This window comes from Dermochelys coriacea, chromosome 7, assembly GCF_009764565.3.
Source record: "Dermochelys coriacea isolate rDerCor1 chromosome 7, rDerCor1.pri.v4, whole genome shotgun sequence".
Classification (NCBI taxonomy): Eukaryota; Metazoa; Chordata; order Testudines; family Dermochelyidae; genus Dermochelys; species Dermochelys coriacea.
In genome coordinates this window covers 57,563,354-57,588,942 of record NC_050074.1, presented here as the reverse complement: position 1 = coordinate 57,588,942, position 25,589 = coordinate 57,563,354, and the positions used below count along the sequence as shown (strand labels likewise).

The 25,589-nt window shown below is 43.9% G+C and overlaps 1 protein-coding gene across 3 annotated transcripts in view; it reads left to right on the top strand.

Moving 5' to 3' along the window:
- Window positions 1-25,589, top strand: part of LOC119858359 (E3 ubiquitin-protein ligase MARCHF8) — a 202,200-nt gene that overhangs the window by 42,034 nt on the left and 134,577 nt on the right. Inside the window, exon 3 of one of the 3 annotated variants that reach the window (XM_043519087.1) lies at window positions 670-741. The exons of the other annotated variants lie outside the window; for them this stretch is intronic. Within the exon in view, the coding sequence (XP_043375022.1) occupies window positions 670-741 (72 nt within the window). The remainder of the gene's footprint in view (window positions 1-669; window positions 742-25,589) is intronic. 3 annotated transcript variants of the gene reach the window in all.

Genomic DNA, 25,589 nt, shown 5'->3' with positions numbered 1-25,589 from the left:
TTGGAGTTAGAACTCCATGGGTGGTGGAAAGCAGAGTGAGATCCTTCTGGATCTTTACAGAAGGTTTTTTTGGAACTGGCTAAAGTGTAGTTCCTCTGTAAATGTGGATTCAAGGCCTGCAACTGGGGAAGTTAGTGGCAAAACTTCCTTTTACAGAGTTTGTTGAAAGGCTGATTAAAAGGCTTTTGTCCAACATTTCTGATTTAAATCCTTAGAAGTCAGTAATGTATATTGAATACATTACTGGGGAGTTGAGTAGATTATGATGCATGTTAATGTGATTGTCAAGATTTAATTTAATTGAAAACTATTTCACAATAGTCTTTTCTGTTAAACTTCAGCTGTTTTTACAGGAAAGGCCATAAAGAGATTATTACTCTTATGTTTAACTGAGATGAGCTATTAGCTTTAAGGGCTATTAATAAACATCATTAGCTTCTTACTGATCTCTCAGCTGGAATAGAATCCTACTGACCTGAGTTGAGGAATGGTCACTACATTGTTCATAAGGTGCTGTAAAACCTGTATGAAATCGGTAATGCAAGTAGTTGTTTTAACATATCCAGAATTATTCAGCTATGTAGACATGGGTTGGAGTTTAGGAATTGCAATCTTGCTGCTGAGGTGTGGTTGAGATGTTGCTCTGTTTGTTTTTTCCCTCCTCACTAGCTGAAGTGGACTGTTGTACACCTATTTGCACCCGTACTTCAAAATGCCTCTACTATAGATGAAGTTCCCCAGGTAATACCCCTTTTCTTGTTTTAAGGATCTTTGTTCATTCTGAAAATTCCAATCAAGGTTCTCTTGTTTTCAAAGACAATTTTATGACTTTTTTAATTTTGGAAAGGAAAATGATAGCTGACAACTATTAACTATTGACAAAATGATTGCCTTGGAAGCAGAATCAGAAAAGGGAAGGGAAAATCTGTCACTGAAGCTTTTCCTTCACAGTTTGCCCATTTCAGATTATTACATTTTACTTAGTAGTGTTTAGAGGGTTCTTTTAGGTATATTTATAACTTAAATTGAGCATCTGCAAGTAATTTCATAACCATAACATCCTGAGCTGTGAGCTCTTCTGACCTCATGAGTGAAACAGGGTTTAGCCTAGTCAGTACTTGTATTGGAGACCTCCAAGGAAATCTTGCTGGAAATGGTGTTGCTAACTGGGTGGACAGTAATACTTTTTCTTCTCAGTCTAAGTTTTGTGTGCCAAGTAGGGGGTAAGAGATATTGAACTGTTAGAAGCTCATCTTTCAGATGAGATGCAAAATTAAACACCTGAGCAATTGAGGTCTTTAAAGATCCCATGGCACTTAGCACAAAAGCAAAGGAGTAACCTTCTTTGTGCTGGCTATATTTCAGCTTCAGTAATTATATTGTACCTACCTAAATCCCCCTCAGTTCTGAGAAGATGACCATCTGTCCTGAACTGATAAGTAACACTGCGGGCAGTTGTATGCTGCACTGACCTGTTTGTCATAAAATCTCAAACACTTCCATGTACATTTGAAACAGGCTTCTCTGGGTTGGGGTTGCCATTCAAGTCAAGAGCCCTAGAAACATTGCTCAACAGCTGAGGATAGAAGATGGTGAATGACATATAATCTATAAAGCGTGCTGTGAGCCAGTTCCTCTAGATGAAAGGTATGATGTAACGATTATTATGTGAATTTTTACGTTCACTGTGTAGATCTTGCTAAATATGGCTACAACTACACTGCATACATTTCTTCTCGCTTAGCAGTTGTTTGCCCATCACAATTTGAGAAACACTGTCCCATGGCCTTTTCATTTATATCCAGTTATATAGTCTGATTTTAGCTCTCTACCATGTCCTTCTGGGAAGTCAGATTTTAGTTTTAGAAGAAAAATCAGTAGTAAGACTTTTTCAAGACTATGTTGAACTGGGTCAGGTGTTTGTCATGAGAGTTATTTTATGTCAAAATGTATTTTCAAATTGTTGAAATCTGTTCAACTTGGGGAGCAGTTTTTAAAAAACTCTAAATCCTTTTCAGGGTGCAAAAATGAGATTTTTTTTTTTTTTTGCATTCTCTGTTCAAATTTTGAGCTGAATAGATTGGTTGTGACCAATCACATGGTATTGGTTCTCTTTCTATGATTGACTGAACATGCTTCAAGGGGTCCAGGTTAGAAAAAAGCTTGTTGGATTTCTTTGGTGAGGGGATTTGATTTTTTGTTTGTTTTTATTTTTGGTGTCTCACATGTCACGATTAGGTTCTCCAATGATTCAGATAAGCATACAGTCTGTACATCTTTTGAGATTCCCTGCGTACTAGTTAGATATGGTGTTTAGAGTGTTTCCATGCTTAGATTTGCTAATGATGGGGCTTCCATGGGGTATTTTTGTTGGATGGTTTGTTTGTTCCCTTTTTTTTTTTTTTTTTTTTTTTTAAATTCTCCTTTTAGACCAAGGATACAGGTCATAAGAGGTCATCCATCATATCTGAGTATCCTGTGGGATCCTTCTGGGAAGCAGGCTGGCTTACCTGCTGCCAAAACCTTAGAATTAGTTATTATGACCTAAGCCTAAGACTTAAAAATACAGAACCATCCCATGACGATGATACAGTAATAACATCTAGCTCTTTTATATAGTGCTTTTAATCAGTAGATTGCAAAGTGCTTTAAAAGGAAGTAAGTATGAGTATCCTCATTTTACATATGGGAAAACTGAGGCACAAAGGTGAAGTAAGTTGTCCAAGGTTACCCAGCAGGCCAATGGCAGAGCTGGGAATAAAACCCTAGTCTTCTGAGTCCCAGTCCTGTGTTCTATCCACTCAGCCACACTGCACCATAATGTATTTTAAATACCAGTTTTGCTTTGGAATATATTAACTGGAGAGAGAGTGAGAGGGCAGAAATTGGGCAAATTTGAAGAGTAATGATTGGACGCTGTGATAGGGTGCTCAGAGGGCTGGGCGGCATAGTGATTAGCACACCCAACTTCTGAGACCTTGCCTCTGTATCAGGGTGGTAGAAGTGCCTCTTCCTCACCCTAAGCCAGGAATCTTTTCCTCTCCACTTGCATCTAGGCTTTGCCCTTTAAGAGGGTACGGTAGCGAGGCCTGGCTCCTCCTATCTCCACTGAGACCCAGCCCATGGCCCTGTGCAGAGCAACCAATAGCAGGGTCCTCCCTGCAGTGAGTCTAAGTCTGCTGCCCTGGGCTACTTACTTCCTACCTATGTCTCTTCAGTTTGGGGCATGGCCCCTGTCATAAATATAAAGGGAAGGGTAACCACCTTTCTCTATACGGTGCTATAAAATCCCTCCTGGCCAGAGGCAAAATCCTTTCACTTGTAAAGGGTTAAGAAGCTAAGATAACTTCGCTGGCACCTGACCAAAATGACCAACGAGGAGACAAGATACTTTCAAATCTGGAGGGGTGGGGGGAACAAAGGGTTTGTCTGTCTGTGTGTTGCTTTTGCCGGGACCAGAGCAGGAATGCAGGTCAGAACTCCTGTAAAGGGCTAATAAGCAATCTAGTTAGATATGTGTTAGATTCTGTTTTGTTTAAATGGCTGATAAAATAAGTTGTGCTGAATGGAATGTATATTCCTGTTTTTGTGTCTTTTTGTAACTTAAGGTTTTGCCTAGAAGGATTCTCTATGTTTTGAATCTGATTACCCTGTAAGGTACTTACCATCCTGATTTTACAGAGGTGATTCTTTTACTTTTTCTTCAATTAAAATTCTTCTTTTAAGAACCTGATTGCTTTTTCATTGTTCTTAAGATCCAAGGGTTTGGGTCTGAGTTCACCTATGCAAATTGGTGAGGATTTTTATCAAGCCTTCTCCAGGAAAGGGGGTGTAGGGTTTGGGAGGATTTTGGGGGGAAAGATGTTTCCAAGCAGGCTCTTTCCCTGTTATATATTTGTTAGACGCTTGGTGGTGGCAGCAATAAAGTCCAAGGGCAAAAGGTAAAATAGTTTGTACCTTGGGGAAGTTTTAACCTTAGCTGGTAAAAATAAGCTTAGGCGGTTTTCATGCAGGTCCCCACATCTGTACCCTAGAGTTCACAATGGGGAAGGAACCTTGACAAGCCTATAATCCATCGCTCAGTGAAAAGAGTCCAAAGGAGCAAAGTCCTGCAGAACCTGATGATATTTCTTCGAGTAGTGTCCCTGTGGGTGCTCCGCTTCAAGTTATTTCAGGTGTGCATGCGCTTCTTGAGCCCTTGATCATAGATTCTTCATCAGCAGTGTCCATTCAGCCCATGCATGTGCTCTGTATGAACCAAGGGTGTATATAGGGCTGGACAGGCAAATGGCTTGTGACAGAAGGAACTGCAGGCAAAGACAGCAGAGAGATCTAGTATGTCTGCTTCGAGCATGTTTTTTGTTGTTGTTTTAGTTAGTTTAGTGTTCTAATTAGTGTTAGTTGTTAGCACAGAATTAGTGAGATGGTAGTGAGAGTTTTCAGTTTTTTCCTCTCCTCCTTTTTTCTCCCCCATTTTTTCTGGGGAGCTTATTTGGCCTGGCTGGGCATGCATGGCTCACCAGGTTTTAAATGACAGGTTTCAGAGTAGCAGCCGTGTTAGTCTGTATTCGCAAAAAGAAAAGGAGTACCCGTGGCACCTTAGAGACTAACAAATTTATTAGAGCATAAGCTTTCGTGAGCTACAGCTCACTTCATCGGATGCATTTGGTGGAAAACTTAGGCTTGAATAGAGCTCTATTGCTTTCGTGAGCTACAGCTCACTTCATCGGATGCATTTGGTGGAAAACTTAGGCTTGAATAGAGCTCTATTCAAGCCTAAGTTTTCCACCAAATGCATCCGATGAAGTGAGCTGTAGCTCACGAAAGCTTATGCTCTAATAAATTTGTTAGTCTCTAAGGTGCCACGGGTACTCCTTTTCTTTTTTCAGGTTTTAAATGCTTCCTCTCTGGTCAGGAGGCTATCCCAGTCATTGACACCCAATCTAAATGTATACATTTGGAAGAATCTCATATCTCCCCAAAATGTAACTTTTGCCTGGCTCTAAAATCTAGAGTTGGGAAAACTGGGAGACCAAACTGAAGCTGCTCTGATGGAATGTTCCCGAGTCCGGTCAGGAGACCCCCTCTAACCCCATATATCTGTGTCTGGACAGATCCAGTGCTCCTTCAAATTCAGCTAAGGTCTCACCTAAAAGGGGAAAGATCTCGAAGGACTCAGGGAATGCTCCAAAGAGGAGGAGCTCAGACTTCCACCGCACAGAACCAACTCCCAAGAAGTCCCAATCTCCTGCTAATTCAATGGGGTCAGAAGTTCTGACCTCTTAACTCAGTACTGTGGAGGCAAAAGACTCTTCCTCCAGTACCAGTGGAGCAGGGAGATATCCGAGAACTTCAGAGATGCATGGTGCTGGCAGGGCCCAGGTTCCTTCCATCTGCAGATCGCAGCCATCTATTTCAAACTTATCAATGGTGCCTTCTCACTGGGCTTTGTCGGTACCAACAAAATCGAGGCGTGCATCTTCGGACCTTGAGCCTATGCTCTCCAGTGCCACCCAGATCAACTGTTACTGACCCACTCGGTACTGCAGGAATTCCATTACGCAAGAGACTAGTCAATGTTAGACAAGCCGGAATCCCCACTGCTTATAGGTACTGAATGACTCTCTTGTACCAAGACCCCAGTCTTTGAATTACCAGTGCTTCCCAGTACCACAGCATTTTCCATCCTATTCCACTGGTGCACACAATTTTAGTCTTTCCGTATCCTGTTCCCATAATGACTGGCTACCCAAGGCAGAGCAACACTAACTTCCATCCAGACAGCTCTCTTTCTTCTAGGAATCTAAATACAAAGAAGCCCAAGTTAGCCCCTATACAGGAAATACAATTCATAGGGGCATATTTGGACATGTTGACAGCCAGGGCCTTTCCTCCCACAGACAGATTCATAACTTTGTCAAATCTGGTCAGGACAATTCAGAGAAGTCTATGTACTGCAGTAAGGAACTGTTTGCAGCTCCTAGATCATATGGTAACTTGCACTTTGTGACCAAGCATGCAAGATTATGCCTCAACTGCTTTTACGACTGGTTCAGAAGGAACTATTCTTCAACCAGGGACAGTTTGGACAAACAGAATACGGACCCCCCTCCAGGTGAAGAACTCCCTGGATTGCTGCAGTTAAACACAGTGTCTGTGTGGGCTACCCTTTCATCTCCCCAGCTCCAACAATAACTGTGTGTCAACAGACACATAACTGGTAGGGTGAGGAAGCACACTTCAACACACTCATAACTCAGGGCAGATGGTCACCTCAGGAAAGCGGTCTCCCTATCCTCTTGTTAAAACTTTGGGCAGTCACAAATTAAGGGTAAATCAATCAGACTCATGATGCACAATGTGGCTTGCATGTTCTGTATCAACTAATAGGGAGGAGCAAAATCCCCCTCCCTATGTGCTGAAGCTATAAAGTTTTAGGACTGGTGTATAAACCATTGGATTCAGATCTCGCCTGTTTTACCTTCCTGGAGTCCAGAATGTCGTAATCAATACGCTCAATGGGTGCTTCTCCAAAGACTGTGAATTGGAGTTACACTCTTAAATCTTTCGTGGGATATTCCAGAGGTGAGGACTTCCACAGATAGATCTATTCATCCCATCCAGCAACAGGAAGTGCTCCTTATTCTGCTCGAGGGGAGGCCTAGGTCACCTCTCATTGGGAGATGCCTTTCTTATTCCTTGGACAAAGGGCCTGTTCTATGCATTCCCGCTAACACCACTAATTCCAAGAGTGATGAACAAGATCAGGCAGACAATGCCAGGGTTATCTTCATAGTACCGACCTGGCCAAGGCATAGAGAGTACACTTATAAAGTTTGCAGATGATACGAAGCTGGGAGGGGTTGCAAGTGTTCTAGAGGATAGGATTACAATTCACAATGATCTGGAGAAATGGTCTGAAGTAAATAGGATGAAATTCAATAAGGACAAATGAAAGTACTCCACTTAGGATGGAACAGTCAATTGCATGCATACAAAATGGGAAATGACTGCCTGGGAAGGAGTACTGTGGAAAGGGATCTGGGGTTATAGTGGATCGCAAGCTAAATATGAGTCAACAGTGTCACAATGTTGCAAAAAAGCAGACATCATTCTTGGATGTATTAGCAGTAGTGTTGTAATCAAGACATGAGAAGTCATTCTTCAGCTCTGCTCCACACTGATTAGGCCTCCACTGGAGTGTGGTGTCCAGTTCTGGACACCACATTTCAAGAAAGATGTGGACAAATTGGCGCTCCAGAGAAGAGCAACAAAAATGATAAAAGGTCTAGAAAAAACATGACCTCTGAGGAAAGAGGAAAAAATTGGCTTTGTTTAATCTGGAGAGGAGGACATAACAGTTTTTAAGTACATAAAATGTTGATATGAGGAAGAGAGTGGAAAAATTGTTCTCCTAAACCTGTGAGGATAAGACAGGAAGTGCAATGGGCTTAAATTGCAGCCAAGGAGGTTTAGGTTGGACATGAGGAAAAACTTTAAGTGTCAGGGTGGTTAAGCACTAGAATAAATTGCCTAGGGAGGCTGAGGAACCTCCATCATTGGAGGCTTTTAAGAAAAGGTCAGACAGCACCTTTCAGGAATGTTCTAGTTATTGCTTAGTCGTGCCTTGAGTGCAGAGACTGGACTAGATGACCTCTTGAGAGCCCTTCCAGTCTTAAAAAGAAAAGGAGTACTTGTGGCACCTTAGAGACTAACAAATTTATTTGAGCATAAGCTTTCGTGAGCTACAGCTCACTTCACTTCCGATGAAGACTAACACAGCTGCTACTCTGAAATCTTCCAGTCTTGCACATCTGTGATTCACAGAGACTGTTGAGATGGATCTATGAATGTATTAGTGTTTGCTATGACGCAGCTGATACCTTACCTCCCCCCAAAGGATTACAGCACTCTGCCAGATCACAAGCAACTTCCACAGCATTACTCAAAAACATTCCAGCATCTGAGATGTGCACAGCTGCTCCATGGGCTTCAGTGCATACATTTTCTAAACACTATGCCTTGGTCTATGGCATCAGGTCTGATGAGGTACTTGGTTCTGCTGTCCTGTTTTCAGTCTCAGACTTATTTCCGAAGCTCCCTCCTCCCTGTGAGGATACTGCTCAGCACCCATAGGGACTCCACTTGAAGAAGAAGAAAAGATTACTCACCTTGTGCTGTAACTGTGGTTCTTCGAGGTGCGTGTCCCTAGGGATGTTCCTCGACCTGCTTTCTTTCCTCTCTGCTTCAGACTGTTCTCGTTGGCCATGCTGATAGAGAAGGAACTGAGGGCAGTTCACCTGTGCAACCCTATGCCCTCAGAGTGCAGCACGAGGTTGTATAGCGTGCATGCATGGGCTGAATGGATTCTGCTAACAGAAAATCTCTGATCAAGGTCTCGAGAGACACATGCATGCCTGAAGTAACTTGAAGTGGAGCACCCATAGAGGGACACATCTAGAAGAACTGCAGTTCGTGCACATGGTGAGTAATCTTCTCTTCTCAAAGGGGTGGTGGTTGGCGAAGGCACTGCCTGTGGGCCTTACTTGCTCTGTGGTGCCCTCTTAGGCTCCACTTTCTGACTGACTTCCTGGAGAAGGCTTCTTCTCTCCTGCAGCCTGTCTATCCCCCTCTGCCTTGGCTTCTGACCTCCTTGTAACCTGCTCCTCCAATCAGAGCATGCTTGGTTGGCCCAGAGAGGTAGTGCTACCTGTGCCTTTTAACCCCTTTGGCCCAGTGTGGAGTTTGTATACCCCATCACAGGCACTTACCCTGTCAGACGAGTCAACAAAGACAACCTGTCAGTCTGTGTTGGTGGCACCTGAACATGAACATGTATGGTTATCAGATGGAAAAATGTTTCATTTTCTGAAATCTCTGCATTGTCATACGTGACCTAGGAAACAAAGTTTTTTAGAAACTGCTCAGGGATTGAGATGATTGTAACAGCTTTCTGAATTGCAGTCATAATGTTGTAATCGATAAGATTTGTCTGTATCTGTGGAATTTGCAAGAACCTGGTATTTTCATATTTGGTATTCATATTTCACATTAGATTTTCATATTTCAAATTGGGCTGACTTTGACTGGTGCATTTTTTGTGTGTCTGATTTACTCCTACTCAGATTATATTTATCTTGAATAGCAGGTAAACATACCAATGTAGAGGACTGACTAGCAAAGGAAAAGTGACTAACAAGAAAGAGTCTCCTTCCCTCCAACATGCGTTCACAGGACCACTAAGCTTCACTAAGGCACTGACCATGATACCTATTTTTTTTGTTTTCGAGTTTCCTGATTACAACTCTTTTATTTGTTTTTTTTATTATGACTCTTATTATTATTGTTCATATCAAACCGATGATGGGCGTGGTGCTTCGCAGTTCAAGTGTCTGCCTTAACATCTGAATTACACAGTGATACTTAGCACTTACTTATAACTTTCTATGAACAGATCTCAACAGATCCAACGCATCACAAACACCCTGGATATGTCTACACAGGGATAAAAAACCTGCAGCTGGCTCAGGTCAGCTGACTGGCTCATGGGGCTCAGGTCTTGAGCTGAAAAATCACTGTGTAGAGGTTCAGGCTCGGTCTGGAGTCTGAGCTCTGGGATCCTGCAAGGGTGGAGGTCCTATAGCTTGGACTCCAGCCCGAGCCTGAATGTCTACACAGTAATTTTAGCCCTGGAGCCTGAGCCCTGCAAACCAAAATTAGCTGACCTAGGCCAGTCGCGGCCATACTGTGAGTCTTTAATCCCTGTGTATGTGTACCCGCTGATTCTGCAGTCAGGTCTGCAGAGGCAGATCCTAGTGCTGGTGCAGAACCGCACTGTAGTCAAAGGTCCGCTTACAGGGATCTGATTGCGGGATCATGGCCTAACTGATTTGAGTCTCATACCCTTCCTGGGCAGTTAGGTAAGTGTTACTCCTATTTTGAAGATGAGGAAATGTAAAGCAAAGAATGGTTAAGTGACCTTCCTAATTTAACACAGTCTTCTGAGTTAGAGCTGGATTAGAAACCAGGGCTCCAGAGTCCCAATCTTGGATTTTAATCATTAGCCCATTCTGCTGGCCAGAAACCCAACAAGAATGACAGCAGACTAAGGAAGAAAGGAGACCACAGAAAACAGGGAGATGGGGAAACTGCTCTGGCATAAGCATTATCTACAAAGGATTCACATCGAATAATTTTATTCTGCTTTGTGTTTATCTTGAATTGTATACTGGGTGGGGAGGGAGGAAGTGAGCAGATGGATTCTAAGCGGAGATGAATTATGGAAGGCAAGCTGAAGGAAGTGGTTTTTGAAGAGGATTTGAAGGAGAAAAGACGAAAGAGTCCATTTTTATCAGTAATAATTACAAAACCTAATGGCAATTGATGCAGCAACTGTTACGTATGGAAAAGGCTTCAGAGTCTCCGCTATTGATGTTTTCATGTGGTCAGACTCATTTGTACATAGTCTTTATTTTTATTTCATCTGCTGCTTTTTTCTGGATCCTTTGCTTTAGTGCCTCGAGACCCAGAAAGTGTAGTTAATTACTTGTCTGTGCTAGGGTCTCTGACCTGTAACTGTTGCATTAAATTGGAGCTGCAAGCTGCCTCCCTTGCTTATTAACTCATAATCTTCTCTATCTCATGTTAATGAAAAATGCACTTTACTTGAACAAATTGAAAAACACTTAGCTGAGTTACATACCTTGGAAAAATACTGTTCTATTATGGAAACTGTGATGCTACTTGACTACAGCAACACTTCAGTCTATTGAGCCTTGCAGAAGCGCGCACTCACATACATGCAGGTGTATTACAATATGGATCCGTTAAATTATACAAATCATTTTGACTTATATTTTATGAAGTACCATTGCCAATTTTTTAAGGTCTTTTAGGCCCTGCAATTAGCTGCCTGTGGACACACCTCTATGCTCATGAGAGCCCAATTGCAGTTACTGGGGTTCCACCCAGGCCCTAACTAGACAAGCTTTGCAATGGTTTTATCAGCCACTAGTCCAGCATTTCTCAAATGCTGCCACTGTGGCTGCATGTGACCACCCAGGGCTTTTCTTGTGGCCACAGTCTCATGGGCAGTGACTGGGGGACAAAGCAGCTGCCCCTCCCCCTTCCTATTGCTTCTGGATGTGCTGCCGTGGTGTTGGTTGCTGGGGCTGCCAGCAGGGGTTGGGCCTTCTCCCCCTCTGGAGACACCTGGGGCTCAATGCTGGAAGAGCAGGCAGCCTGTGAGTTTCCCCACCTTCCTGGGTGGGGTGGGGCTCAGGCTTTGGCCTTGGGGTGGCGGAGTGGCAGGCTCTGGCCACGGGGCTTCAGGCTTCGCACTCCGTCCCTGGGCCCTGATCGTGGTGCTTCAGACTCTGGCCCCATCCCTGGGCTTCAGGCTCCGTCTCTGGCTCCCCACTACCTCCTCCACCCCCTCAACACCCCGGCCACTGCTGCCTGTCCATCCACTTCCCCATCCAGGGCTTAATTTGTCCCCGGGCTTGCCAGGGCTAAGTAAGTCTGCTATGAAAAGTGATACTTGTATGTTTGTTAATTTCACTTTTCACAGCAGACTTAGAAGCTAGCTGGGAGGCTGTGAAAAATATTAACAAACATATGAATATCACTTTTCACAGCAGCAGACTTACTAGCTAGCAATCAATAAATTACAGTGATTTTGATGTGCATATTTATTTGTTTTTCCTAAAGTTTCTTAAGTATTTTAGGAAAAATTGTCAGAGCACCCGCCAGCAAGAGTTGGTGGCCGCAATCTGAGGCCACCAAAAATTTGTCATGAGAACACCTGTACTAGGCTAAATGTTCATTAAAAGGAAGCCATCTGCTTAAAAATAATACTGCTTCATGCTTACCTACTGTTGCATGGTAAGCTTAAGATTCCTGTAAGTGAAAGAGATTAGAGGGGAATTTTTTCTGCCCTGGTTTGTTTGCTTTGTGCATTTTTGACAAAGTGCTGCCATAGACTGAGTCACTCTCTGTGATCAGTTAATCAGTTTCTTCTGTTGTTTGTGTAATTCACACTGTAAGAGGAAGGAAAAAAAGCATTTTAAAAGCACAGTAAACTACAAAATCTGGCATCAAGGCTCAGTGGCAGGTGATTCGGGGACCTGAAACTCATTTTTGAAAAGTGACTAGATTTCAAGTTGATGGTGTCCCTTTGAGAGCTCACAAATCTCTGAAATGTTGTGGGTGGACTTAAAATTTTTCTGCTCGTAATTTAATTCTGGTTGGGTTTTACACCAGTTATGAGGTAACCTTGCAAGGAAAATGGAACACTCTCCTAAGAATGCCTTGCTCCATTCTTTGCACAGGTCTACACTGTGCAAAGCTGTTATGCATACAGTCACATGAGCATGGCATCTTCACACCTAGAAACAAAGTCTACCTTTGGGATCTATTTACCTGTCACCGGTCCCAAAAATGATAGTCCCATGTCTGCTACTATCTCTTTGGTAGCAGGCAGTGCCACTACTATTAATTAAAAAAAAAAAACTTGCATATGACTGCTACAAGTCAAAGGACTTTTTCCTTGTTAAGCAAAGAGTATAAAGGTCTGTTAGGTGCTGTCAGCGTCTGCAGTTCAAAGTTTCATTTTCTCTGAGTCAGCACCTGAAAATTGACATTTAGAAAGATAAAGGGAAAGCTGGTATATGGTATCTGTTCAAAGAAGGATCTGATTTATATATGGCTAAGTTCTCTTGGTGTAAATTGGCACAGCAACACTGATTTCAGTGAATGTGGACTTTACTTTTGTAATTGCAGGTTTGTATTTTGTGTGTTCTGCAATGCATCTTTATGGGCCTATGAGAGATAGTTGTGTACAGCAGGATTATAGTTGTAGCTGAATGTTAGCAGTGTTGTTTTTTTGGTTTAACCTGTGTGTTAAATGCACATTTTGTGTGTGAGTTTTTGCAGATATGTGTAGTCAGACGTGCACAAAAACTGTTAAAATGTTATTTTAGGTTGCAAAGTTAAGTACTGAAAAACTAGGAAATGCTGGATTTACAGTTGTCAATTTAACTTTAATTCTGCCCCCTGAGCACCAGTTCTGTGCACTGAACAAGGCAGGGTCCTGTGGGTGGGAAAATAGCAACTCATCATGTAATGAATAGATTTTATTTTTACAGTTTTATGTGTAACTGTATGTATGTTAGATATTGTAACATTTTGTGTATGTATATTGTGACAAAGCTCTGTCCTTGCCTCCGTGGGTCCCGCATTCCCTGGTAGATTTCACTAGCCTCAGAGGCTCACTGTGACCCTCCACGTAACCCTTCTCTCTCTAGAGACAAGGGTCACAGTCTACTGAGCCATTTTCATCATAAGCCAGTGAGGGAGGTGAGGAGAAATTATCCTTCCTTGCACAGTCTCTGCTGTCTCCCAGTCTCAGTGATTAATCTGGGGGAAAAGGGGGGAGGGGAGAAGCCTGGGCCCACCCTCTACTCCGGGCTCCAGCCCAGGGACCCTAATAGTATCAGCTACAGTAGCTGACCTTTTAGAAACATGATGACATGTACAATTCCCTGGGCTACTTCCCCCACAGCAGCCCTCACTTCCTCAAGCGCCACTTCACCCTTACCTCAGGGCCTCCTTTCTTGTGCCTGATATGGTGTGTACTACTCAGCCTCTCCAACTGCGCAACTTCTTCCCACAGCTCCTGACATGCACCCCCACCTGACTAACTGGGAGGCTTTTAACTAGTTTCAGCCAGCCCCTGATTGGCCCCAGGTGTCTAAATTCACCTGGAGTAGCTGCCATTTCACTTATCCTGGTACCAGGGATTTGTTTAACTTGGAGCTAATATATCTATCTCCCACTACTTTTCTATAGCCATCTGGCCTTGCCCCGTCACAATATTTTTCAGTAGGGACTGTATTATAAACTGAAAACACTGAAAGCTAGGGTTAAAATATTGTCTTTATTCTCCTGACTTTGTGCCAGCCTGTTTCATCACATACAGTTTGTAAAACTATTCACTGCTAAAGTTGAGCAGAAAGGGCAGCAAGTAACAATTGGGGGTACACATCTTAACCCTTTGTATATCCTACATTAATAGGTACTAAGGATGGATCTTAGAGCACAAATTTTCAGTGTGTCCTAATTGCCCCAAAGGATAATCTGAATTTTAAAATGGCTTTCTGCTCCCAGGTACGTGCTGTATGTCACTGGACATCTTAGAATCATAGAATATCGGGGTTGGAAGGGACCTTAGGAGATCATCTAGTCCAACCCCCTGCTCAAAGCAGGACCAATCCCCAATTTTTGCCCCAGATCCCTAAATGGCCCCCTCAAGGATTGAACTCACAACCCTGGGTTTAGCAGGCCAATGCTCAAACCACTGAGCTACCTCTCTTGGAAAAACTATCTTGAAAACTGAGTGCTGTGAATCTCATGTGGAAGTTTTTTTTAGTTGTTTGACAGTAGAATCCTAAAAGCAGTATTTACACTCTTCTGGTAAGAGATGAAATCTTAGATGGCATACAACTTTTTGTACACAAGTAAGAAGGCTGCTTCTGCTTCTTACTTTTTAATTCTCGTGTTCAGACACATCGTTGTAAAAAGGTAAGTTTTTTTTAATGGCCAGCATGTTGGGCTCTCTAGATCAGAGTGGTAGCACATTTCTGTTTACGTTTAGTTAATTTTCTGTCATTTTAGCATTTGGAGAAAATGCTGTCTAGTGATTTAGAGGACAAGACTGAGAGTTAAGACTGGTAGGTTCTTCTCATAGCTTTTGTAACTCACTCATAGTGAGACTTTGAATAAGTTGTCATTTAATCCCTTTGTGCCTCAATTTCCCTATCTATGCAATGGGGATAAAAATACATAATTACATCATAGTGGTTGTTAAAATTAATAGATGTGAAGTGGTTGAGATCCTCAGATGAAAAGCGTTAACAACTGTGCATAGTATTATAGTTATTCCAGAGAGCAAACCTCTGATACAGATGATGTGGAGGAAGCTCTTGGATCATGGTATTGTAGTGCAGATGCGCTTGTAAGTGTGTAGTTCATGAGCTTGCAAGGTATAGCCATCTTCCATATGAGTCAATTAGAAGATGAGGTGTCAGTCCCAAGTTTGCACAGCCATCGCTCAGCTAGTAAGAAAGAGAGGCAATCTTAACTGGAGAGATACACTGCAGGAACCATCTTGTGACAACAGTGCACATTTGGCTGGGGAGATGAATTGGAGCTAGAACCCTTTTATGTTGGAGGTACATCAGCATAACCCAAATGAGAGCTCTTGGACTAGTCGTGTTGAGAAAGCACTCACAACAATGGTTATGTAGTCACAAAATCAGACAGCTTGGTTATAAACCTTTTCATGTGCACTACTCTCAGCAGTTGCACAGTGAAATGAATGACTGACTCCTACTCCCAGCTGTTCTTGATTCTCTTTGACAACATGGGTCTCCCTGCAAAGGGCCTTTTAAGATGGAGAACGGCAAGGTGAGGCTGTAATGCTCCAAAGACAAGCTTTAGTTTCTAGTCCCACTCTTATCTTCATGCTTTTGTCCATGCTGCCCCTTAACTTGGAACAACATTGTTGTTGTTTTGTTTTACTTTAGAGAGTTCCTAGAGGATCTAATAGAAACTGGGCGCCCACCCAGTGTAACTTCCCTCCTGAGGAATCTGTTTCTTCCATAACGGTACACACTCTGCATCCTGCAGCAACATATCACCATCTCCCTCCCACCTGTACAAACAAACCACATTACTAGTTGTTCTCTGAGTCTCCCAGTGCTGCCTTGTCTGCAGATCTATTGAGGTCCCTTCCAGTTCTATACTTCTATGATTCTGTTTGTCTTTTAGATTGTAAACAAATCTGGACGTGCTATTGGTGCTTAGGAAATACAAATAGAATAGCATCTGTTAGCAGGATAGTCAACCTGAGCTAATCACTGTCCTCATTCATCAAGATCTGGAGTAAATCAGGAGGGACAAGTCTTTGTCATTCTCATGGCTTTCAGACTTCTTGGGATATTTTGACAACCTGTACCACATGTGACACCTAGTACTTCATGTTCACCATTTTTATATGAAAAAAGAAAAGGAGTACTTGTGGCACCTTAGAGACTAACAAATTTATTAGAGCATAAGCTTTCGTGAGCTACAGCTCACTTCATCGGATGCATTTGGTGGAAAAAACAGAGGAGAGATTTATATACACACACACAGAGAACATGAAACAATGGGTTTATCATACACACTGTAACACACTTTGCTTCTCTACAAAAGAAAAAGGACACTAAGCTATCTAAACTACTATATGCCACAAGGGGCCACAACAATGGTTCCCGTGACCCACCCAGCAATATTGTTAATCTATCCACCTATACTCTTAGCCCAGCAGAAGAATCTGTCCTATCTCGGGGCCTCTCCTTTTGCCCCTCCACCCCCACGAACATGATACAGTTCTGTGGTGACCTAGAATCCTATTTTCGACGTCTCAGACTCAAGGAATATTTCCAACACACCTCTGACCAACATATTAACCCACAGAGACCTTCCTGCCAACACTACAAAAAGAAGGATTCTGGGTGGACTCCTCCTGAAGGTCGAAACAGCAGCCTGGATTTCTACATAGAGTGCTTCCGCCGACGTGCACGAGCTGAAATTGTGGAAAAGCAGCATCGCTTACCCCATAACCTCAGCCATGCAGAACACAGTGCCATCCACAGCCTCAGAAACAACTCTGACATCATAATCAAAAAGGCTGACAAAGGAGGTGCTGTCGTCATCATGAATAGGTCGGAGTATGAACAAGAGGCTACTAGGCAGCTCTCCTACACCACTTTCTACAAGCCATTACCCTCTGATCCCACTGAGAGTTACCAAAAGAAACTACAGCATTTGCTCAAGAAACTCCCTGAAAAAGCACAAGAACAAATCCGCACAGACACACCACTGGAGCCCCGACCTGGGGTATTCTATCTGCTACCCAAGATCCATAAACCTGGAAATCCTGGACGCCCCATCATCTCAGGCATTGGCACCCTGACAGCAGGATTGTCTGGCTATGTAGACTCCCTCCTCAGGCCCTTCGTTATCAGCACTCCCAGCTATCTTCGAGACACCACTGACTTCCTGAGGAAACTACAATCCATCTGTGATCTTCCTGAAAACACCATCCTGGACACTATGGATGTAGAAGCCCTCTACACCAACATTCCACACAAAGATGGACTACAAGCCGTCAGGAACAGTATCCCCGATACTATCTCGGCTAACCTGGTGGCTGAACTTTGTGACTTTGTCCTCACCCATAACTATTTCACATTTGGGGACAATGTATACCTTCAAATCAGCGGCACTGCGATGGGTACCTGCATGGCCCCCAGTATGCCAACATTTTTATGGCTGACTTAGAACAACGCTTCCTCAGCTCTCGTCCCCTAATGCCCCTACTCTACTTGCGCTACATTGATGACATCTTCATCATCTGGACCCATGGAAAAGAAGCTCTTGAGGAATTCCACCATGATTTCAACAATTTCCATCCCACCATCAACCTCAGCCTGGACCAGTCCACACAAGAGATCCACTTCCTGGACAGTACGGTGCTAATAAGCGATGGTCACATAAACACCACCCTATATCGGAAACCTACTGACCGCTATTCCTATCTACATGCCTCTAGCTTTCATCCAGATCATACCACTCGATCCATTGTCTACAGCCAAGCGCTACGATATAACCGTATTTGCTCCAACCCCTCAGACAGAGACAAACACCTACAAGATCTCTATCATGCATTCCTGCAACTACAATACCCACCTGCTGAAGTGAAGAAACAGATTGACAGAGCCAGAAGAGTACCTAGAAGTCACCTACTACAGGACAGGCCCAACAAAGAAAACAACAGAACGCCACTAGCCATCACCTTCAGCCCCCAACTAAAACCCCTCCAACGCATCATCAAGGATCTACAACCTATCCTGAAGGACGAGCCATCGCTCTCTCAGATCTTGGGAGACAGACCAGTCCTTGCTTACAGACAGCCCCCCAATCTGAAGCAAATACTCACCAGCAACCACACACCACGCAACAGAACCACTAACCCAGGAACCTATCCTTGCAACAAAGCCCGTTGCCAACTCTGTCCACATATCTATTCAGGGGATACCATCATAGGGCCTAATCACATCAGCCACACCATCAGAGGCTCGTTCACCTGTGCATCTACCAATGTGATATATGCCATCATGTGCCAGCAATGCCCCTCTGCCATGTACATTGGCCAACTGGACAGTCTCTACGTAAAAGAATGAATGGACACAAATCAGACGTCAAGAATTATAACATTCAAAAACCAGTTGGAGAACACTTCAATCTCTCTGGTCACTCGATCACAGACCTAAGAGTGGCTATACTTCAACAAAAAAGCTTCAAAAACAGACTCCAACGAGAGACTGCTGAATTGGAATTAATTTGCAAACTGGATACAATTAACTTAGGCTTGAATAGAGACTGGGAATGGATGAGTCATTACACAAAGTAAAACTATTTCCCCATGGTATTTCTCCCTCCCACCCCACCCCCCACTGTTCCTCTGATATTCTTGTTAACTGCTGGAATTAGCCTACCTGCTTGTCACCATGAAAGGTTTTCCTCCTTCCCCCCCCTGCTGTTGGTGATGGCTTATCTTAAGTGATCACTCTCCTTACAGTGTGTATGATAAACCCATTGTTTCATGTTCTCTGTGTGTGTGTATATAAATCTCTCCTCTGTTTTTTCCACCAAATGCATCCGATGAAGTGAGCTGTAGCTCACGAAAGCTTATGCTCTAATAAATTTGTTAGTCTCTAAGGTGCCACAAGTACTCCTTTTCTTTTTGCGAATACAGACTAACACGGCTGCTACTCTGAAACCTACCATTTTTATATGGTTATATTTTGTACAAAGTATATCTTGAGGTATTATTTGAAAACTCTTAATATGCTGAATATCATCATTATCCTATTGGAATGTGTGTAACAACACTGCATGTGAAATTATGAGATTTTGCTGTATGATTGTTACTGAAATATGTTGTAATTCTGGGTAAGACCCATAAACCAATTCCTCAGAGACAAAGACACACTGGCATGCCAGCAAAGTGCTAAAGAGCCATTATCTGCTTAATCGGAAATTCACTAGCAGGGGAGTTTTCAGAGTAGCAGCCGTGTTAGTCTGTATTCGCAAAAAGAAAAGGAGTACTTGTGGCACCTTAGAGACTAACAAATTTATTAGAGCATAAGCTTTTGTGAGCTACAGCTCACGAAAGCTTATGCTCTAATAAATTTGTTAGTCTCTAAGGTGCCACAAGTACTCCTTTTCTTTTAGCAGGGGAGTTGTAAACAAAAAAATTACAATTCTTCTGAAAGACCTTTTGGAACTCGCGTATGCCAAGAAACTGCCTGCCCACATGACCCAGCAAGGATTTTTGCAGCACACGAGGGTTGGGGTATAAGAAGGGGAGGAAAATGTCTCTAGTCTCCTCTCCATTGTTGTTCTGAGCAGAGAGAGAGAGAAGGTGAATACCTGAAGAACACTGAATTAAGAGGAATGATCCCAGGCTGAAGGGAAATCCAGCCTGTCAACTGTGAATTGCTTGAAGTAACTGGTGTCATCACAATGATGTTTGCTTCAAATCTTATTTCACTTGGTAAAGTTTAGGCATTAGCTTGTGATTTTATCTTTTTATTTCTTTTGTAACAAATTCTAACTTTTTATGTCTTACCACTTATAACCACATAAAATCTATCTTTCTCTAGTTAAAAAACTTGTTTTTTTTGTTTTATCTAAACCAGTGTTTGGGAAATCTCTACTCAGGTCAACTGGGCTGGTGTATATTCATTACCTATTGTTGGAATGGTGGATTATTTATGAACTTGTACTGTCCACTGGGCTACTGAATAGTACAGTATGCACATTTCTGGGGGGCAAGGCTAGGACTGAGGGATATGCAGACATCTCCCTGTATCTATACTTAGATGGCTGGAAGAACATTCACATATTCAGCTGGGAGTGTAAATGCTAGTGGCTGTGAGTGAGCAGAACCTGGCGGGGTTGCTGTTCATTAGCAAAGCAGCGTAAAAGGCATCCCAGGCTGGAGAGGTACAGGGACACAGCCGTTTAGCAGTACAGGTTGCAACTAGAGGAATGTCACAGACATTCTCAAGGCTCACTAATAAAACTACTACTGACTAAGGCTGCAAGTTTGTCACAGAAGTCACGGAATCCGTGACTTTCTGTGACTTTTGCAGAGGCCAGTGCGCCTGGCTCTGGGGCAGCACAGGGAGCCCCTGCGCCAGGTGCACTGGCCTCTGCTGGAGAAGTCTTGGGCCAGCGCCCTGCCAATGGGTGAGTTTGGGTGTGGGAGGGGGTAGGGCCACCTCCCAGCCAATGGGAGCTGCGGAGGTGGCGCACAGAGCTGCCTTACGAAGAGAGGGAAGAACATCTTTGCCAGCAGGCTGGCTAACCTAGTGAGGAGGGCTTTAAACTAGGTTCACCGGGGGAAGGAGACCAAAGCCCTGAGGTAAGTGGGAAAGCGGGATACCGGGAGGAAGCACAGGCAGGAAGGTCTGTGAGGGGAGGGCTCCTGCCTCATACTGGGAATGAGGGGCGATCAACAGGTTATCTCAAGTGCTTATATACAAATGCACAAAGCCTTGGAAACAAGCAGGGAGAACTGGAGGTCCTGGTGATGTCAAGGAATTATGACGTGATTGGAATAACAGAGACTTGGTGGGATAACTCACATGACTGGAGTACAGTCATGGATGGTTATAAACTGTTCAGGAAGGACAGGCAGGGCAGAAAAGGTGGGGGAGTAGCACTGTATGTAAGGGAGCAGTATGACTGCTCAGAGCTCCGGTACGAAACTGTGGAAAAACCTGAGTGTCTCTGGATTAAGTTTAGAAGTGTGTGCAACAAGAGTGATGTCATGGTGGGAGTCTGCTATAGACCACCGGACCAGGGGGATGAGGTGGATGAGGCTTTCTTCCGGCAACTCACGGAAGCTACTAGATCGCATGCCCTGATTCTCATGGGTGACTTTAATTTTCGTGATATCTGCTGGGAGAGCAATACAGCGGTGCATAGACAATCCAGGAAGTTTTTGGAAAGCGTAGGGGACAATTTCCTGGTGCAAGTGCTAGGGGAGCCAACTAGGGGGAGCGCTTTTCTTGACCTGCTGCTCACAAACCGGGTAGAATTAGTGGGGGAAGCAAAAGTGGATGGGAATCTGGGAGGCAGTGACCATGAGTTGGTTGAGTTCAGGATCCTGACGCAGGGAAGAAAGGTAAGCAGCAGGATACGGACCCTGGACTTCAGGAAAGCAGACTTTGACTCCCTCAGGGAACAGATGGCCAGGATCCCCTGGGGGACTAACATGAAAGGGAAGGGAGTCCAGGAGAGCTGGCTGTATTTCAAGGAATCCCTGTTGAGGTTACAGGGACAAACCATCCCGATGAGTCGAAAGAATAGTAAATATGGCAGGCGACCAGCTTGGCTTAATGGTGAAATCCTAGCGGATCTTAAACATAAAAAAGAAGCTTACAAGAAGTGGAAGGTTGGACATATGACCAGGGAAGAGTATAAAAATATTGCTCGGGCATGTAGGAAAGATATCAGGAGGGCCAAATCGCACCTGGAGCTGCAGCTAGCAAGAGATGTCAAGAGTAACAAGAAGGGTTTCTTCAGGTATGTTGGCAACAAGAAGAAAGCCAAGGAAAGTGTGGGCCCCTTACTGAATGAGGGAGGCAAGCTAGTGACAGAGGATGTGGAAAAAGCTAATGTACTCAATGCTTTTTTTGCCTCTGTTTTCACTAACAAGGTCAGCTCCCAGACTGCTGTGCTGGGCAACACAAAATGGGGAAGAGATGGCCAGCCCTCTGTAGAGATAGAGGTGGTTAGGGACTATTTAGAAAAGCTGGACGTGCACAAGTCCATGGGGCCGGACGAATTGCATCCGAGAGTGCTGAAGGAATTGGCGGCTGTGATTGCAGAGCCCTTGGCCATTATCTTTGAAAACTCGTGGCGAACGGGGGAAGTCCCGGATGACTGGAAAAAGGCTAATGTAGTGCCCATCTTTAAAAAAGGGAAGAAGGAGGATCCTGGGAACTACAGGCCGGTCAGCCTCACCTCAGTCCCTGGAAAAATCATGGAGCAGGTCCTCAAAGAATCAATCCTGAAGCACTTAGAGGAGAGGAAAGTGATCAGGAACAGTCAGCATGGATTCACCAAGGGAAGGTCATGCCTGACTAATCTAATCGCCTTTTATGATGAGATTACTGGTTCTGTGGATGAAGGGAAAGCAGTGGATGTATTGTTTCTTGACTTTAGCAAAGCTTTTGACACGGTCTCCCACAGCATTCTTGTCAGCAAGTTAAGGAAGTATGGGCTGGATGAATGCACTATAAGGTGGGTAGAAAGCTGGCTAGATTGTCGGGCTCAACGGGTAGTGATCAATGGCTCCATGTCTAGTTGGCAGCCGGTGTCAAGTGGAGTGCCCCAGGGGTCGGTCCTGGGGCCCGTTTTGTTCAATATCTTCATAAATGATCTGGAGGATGGTGTGGATTGCACTCTCAGCAAATTTGCGGATGATACTAAACTGGGAGGAGTGGTAGATACGCTGGAGGGGAGGGATAGGATACAGAAGGACCTAGACAAATTGGAGGATTGGGCCAAAAGAAATCTAATGAGGTTCAATAAGGATAAATGCAGGGTCCTGCACTTAGGATGGAAGAATCCAATGCACCGCTACAGACTAGGGACCGAATGGCTCGGCAGCAGTTCTGCGGAAAAGGACCTAGGGGTGACAGTGGACGAGAAGCTGGATATGAGTCAGCAGTGTGCCCTTGTTGCCAAGAAGGCCAATGGCATTTTGGGTTGTATAAGTAGGGGCATAGCGAGCAGATCGAGGGACGTGATCGTTCCCCTCTATTCGACACTGGTGAGGCCTCATCTGGAGTACTGTGTCCAGTTTTGGGCCCCACACTACAGGAAGGATGTGGATAAATTGGAAAGAGTACAACGAAGGGCAACGAAAATGATTAGGGGTCTAGAGCACATGACTTATGAGGAGAGGCTGAGGGAGCTGGGATTGTTTAGTCTGCAGAAGAGAAGAATGAGGGGGGATTTGATAGCTGCTTTCAACTACCTGAAAGGGGGTTTCAAAGAGGATGGCTCTAGACTGTTCTCAATGGTAGCAGATGACAGAACGAGGAGTAATGGTCTCAAGTTGCAATGGGGGAGGTTTAGATTGGATATTAGGAAAAACTTTTTCACTAAGAGGGTGGTGAAACACTGGAATGCGTTACCTAGGGAGGTGGTAGAATCTCCTTCCTTAGAGGTTTTTAAGGTCAGGCTTGACAAAGCCCTAGCTGGGATGATTTAACTGGGACTTGGTCCTGCTTTGAGCAGGGGGTTGGACTAGATGACCTTCTGGGGTCCCTTCCAACCCTGATATTCTATGATTCTATGATTCTATGATTCTGGCCATACCTCTGCCCAGCAGCTGAGTGAGGGGGATGTTGCCACTTCCATGGAGCCTCCCAGGTAAGCGCCGCCCAGAGTCTGTCTCGCCCTGTCTTGTGCCCCAATCCCCTGCCCCCTCCCATACCCAAACACTGCTGCTTGGGGGAGGGGAGGGACGCACGGAGCCAGCTAGGGAGCCTGCCGGCCCTGCCAAACTGCTCTCAGCACCTGCAGAGGTCCTGGGTCATGTGCTGCCGCTCGCGCGCCCCTCTCCACCCCTCTCCCCCAGCACCCAGCTGCCATTCCTCAGCACCTGCGGGGCCCCCGGGCAGCACTCCCCTCTCCCCCCCCACCCCACAAGTTTTAGTCACAGGTATTTTTAGTAAAAGTCATGGACAGGTCATGGGCCGTGACCAGTCCATGACTTTTTTTTACTAAAAATAGCTGCAACTAAAACAGCCTCACCAGTGATCACTGCCTTACATGTTCCTTGAACAATTGAACTGGCTCATGAGCCAGAGTTGATGGAGAACTGTGAGCTATCAAGAGAAGGGTTTGATATGGTGAATGCATGCAGATCTAAAGCATTTAACATTGACTGTAAGACATGGACCATTTCTCTTCTTAATTCATTTTGTCATGGAAGTCCTTCATAACCTGGTGGTTGGCCTTTTTTCAGCTGGTTGTAGCTTTGTGTTTCCCATTAGTTGTCTGATCACTTCCTTAGAGAAGGCAGCAATGCAAGGATTAAAGACTTGATTTACCATGGTACAGATCTGTAATGTAATAGACTCTGTGAGCAAGGCTTTTTTTAGTCAACACATCACTCTATTTGTCCTTAAAAGTTGTTGTTCTAGTGACTATCATGTCAGCCAGAAGAGTAGCATCCCTCTCCTGCTTCTCTTTACTTTTAGTCTTTGATAAAGAAAAGGTAGTCTTACATCCAGTATCAGCACTTACCAGAAAGGTGGTTACAGATTATCATTTACTGTAGAAGGTCACCCAGCCTGGATTTTTTTTCCCTCCATCTCAGATGGGGGAGATTCCTAGATATTAAGGCCCATATGGACTATTGTTTTCAGGGTAGCAGCCGTGTTAGTCTGTATTCGCAAAAAGAAAAGGAGTACTTGTGGCACCTTAGAGACTAACAGATTTATTAGAGCATAAGCTTTCGTGAGCTACAGCTCACCTCATCCAATGTGAGCTGTAGCTCACAAAAGCTTATGCTCTAATAAATTTGTTAGTCTCTAAGGTGCCACAAGTACTCCTTTTCTTTTTAGGGACTATTGTGCTCGTCTAGTCTGACCTCCTGTATAACATAGTTTGCAGGATTTTCTTGTATTAATTCCTGCTTCAAATCCAATAGCTGTGCTTGTGCTAGAGCATATCTTTTAGCAAACATTCAACCTTGATTTAAAAATATCCAGTGATGGAGAATCCACTACTATCTTTGGTAAATTGTTTTAAAGGTTAATTGCCCTCACTTTTGTTAAATTGTGACTTATTTCCAGTCTGAATGTGTCTAGTTTCAACTTCCAGCCATTGGTTCTTGTCATTGCCCTTTCTCTGCTAGATTGAAAAGCACTCTATTATCAAATTTCTATTCCCTGTGTAGATACTTGCAGACTGTGATCAAATCAGTCCTTAATTTTCTCTTTGATAAGCTAAAAAGATTGAGCTGCTTGACTTTCACTGTAAGGCATGCTTTCCAATCCTTTAATCCTTCTTGTAGCTCTTCTCTGACCAGTCTCCAGTTTATCAACATCCTTCTTGAATTGTGGACACCAGAACTGGACACACTATTCCTGCAGTGGTCCCACCCTTGCATAAGGCAGAGGTAATCCAACTTCCCTCACCCTACTTGAAATTCATCTGTGAATACATCCAAGGATCACATTAGCCCTTTTGACCACAATGTTGCCCTTCGAACTCATGTTTAGCAGATGACTTGGCATATTTTGGATGGGTAGAGAGAATTTCTACTGAAAGAAGATGCCTTTTTTGAAGGCCTGCACCTCCCCTTTTTGAGGAGCCAGAATGAAGATCTTAAAGCTTTGTGTTTCATGACAGCTAAGCAGTTTTTGTCTTCCGGTTATGGAGTGCCCTGTATC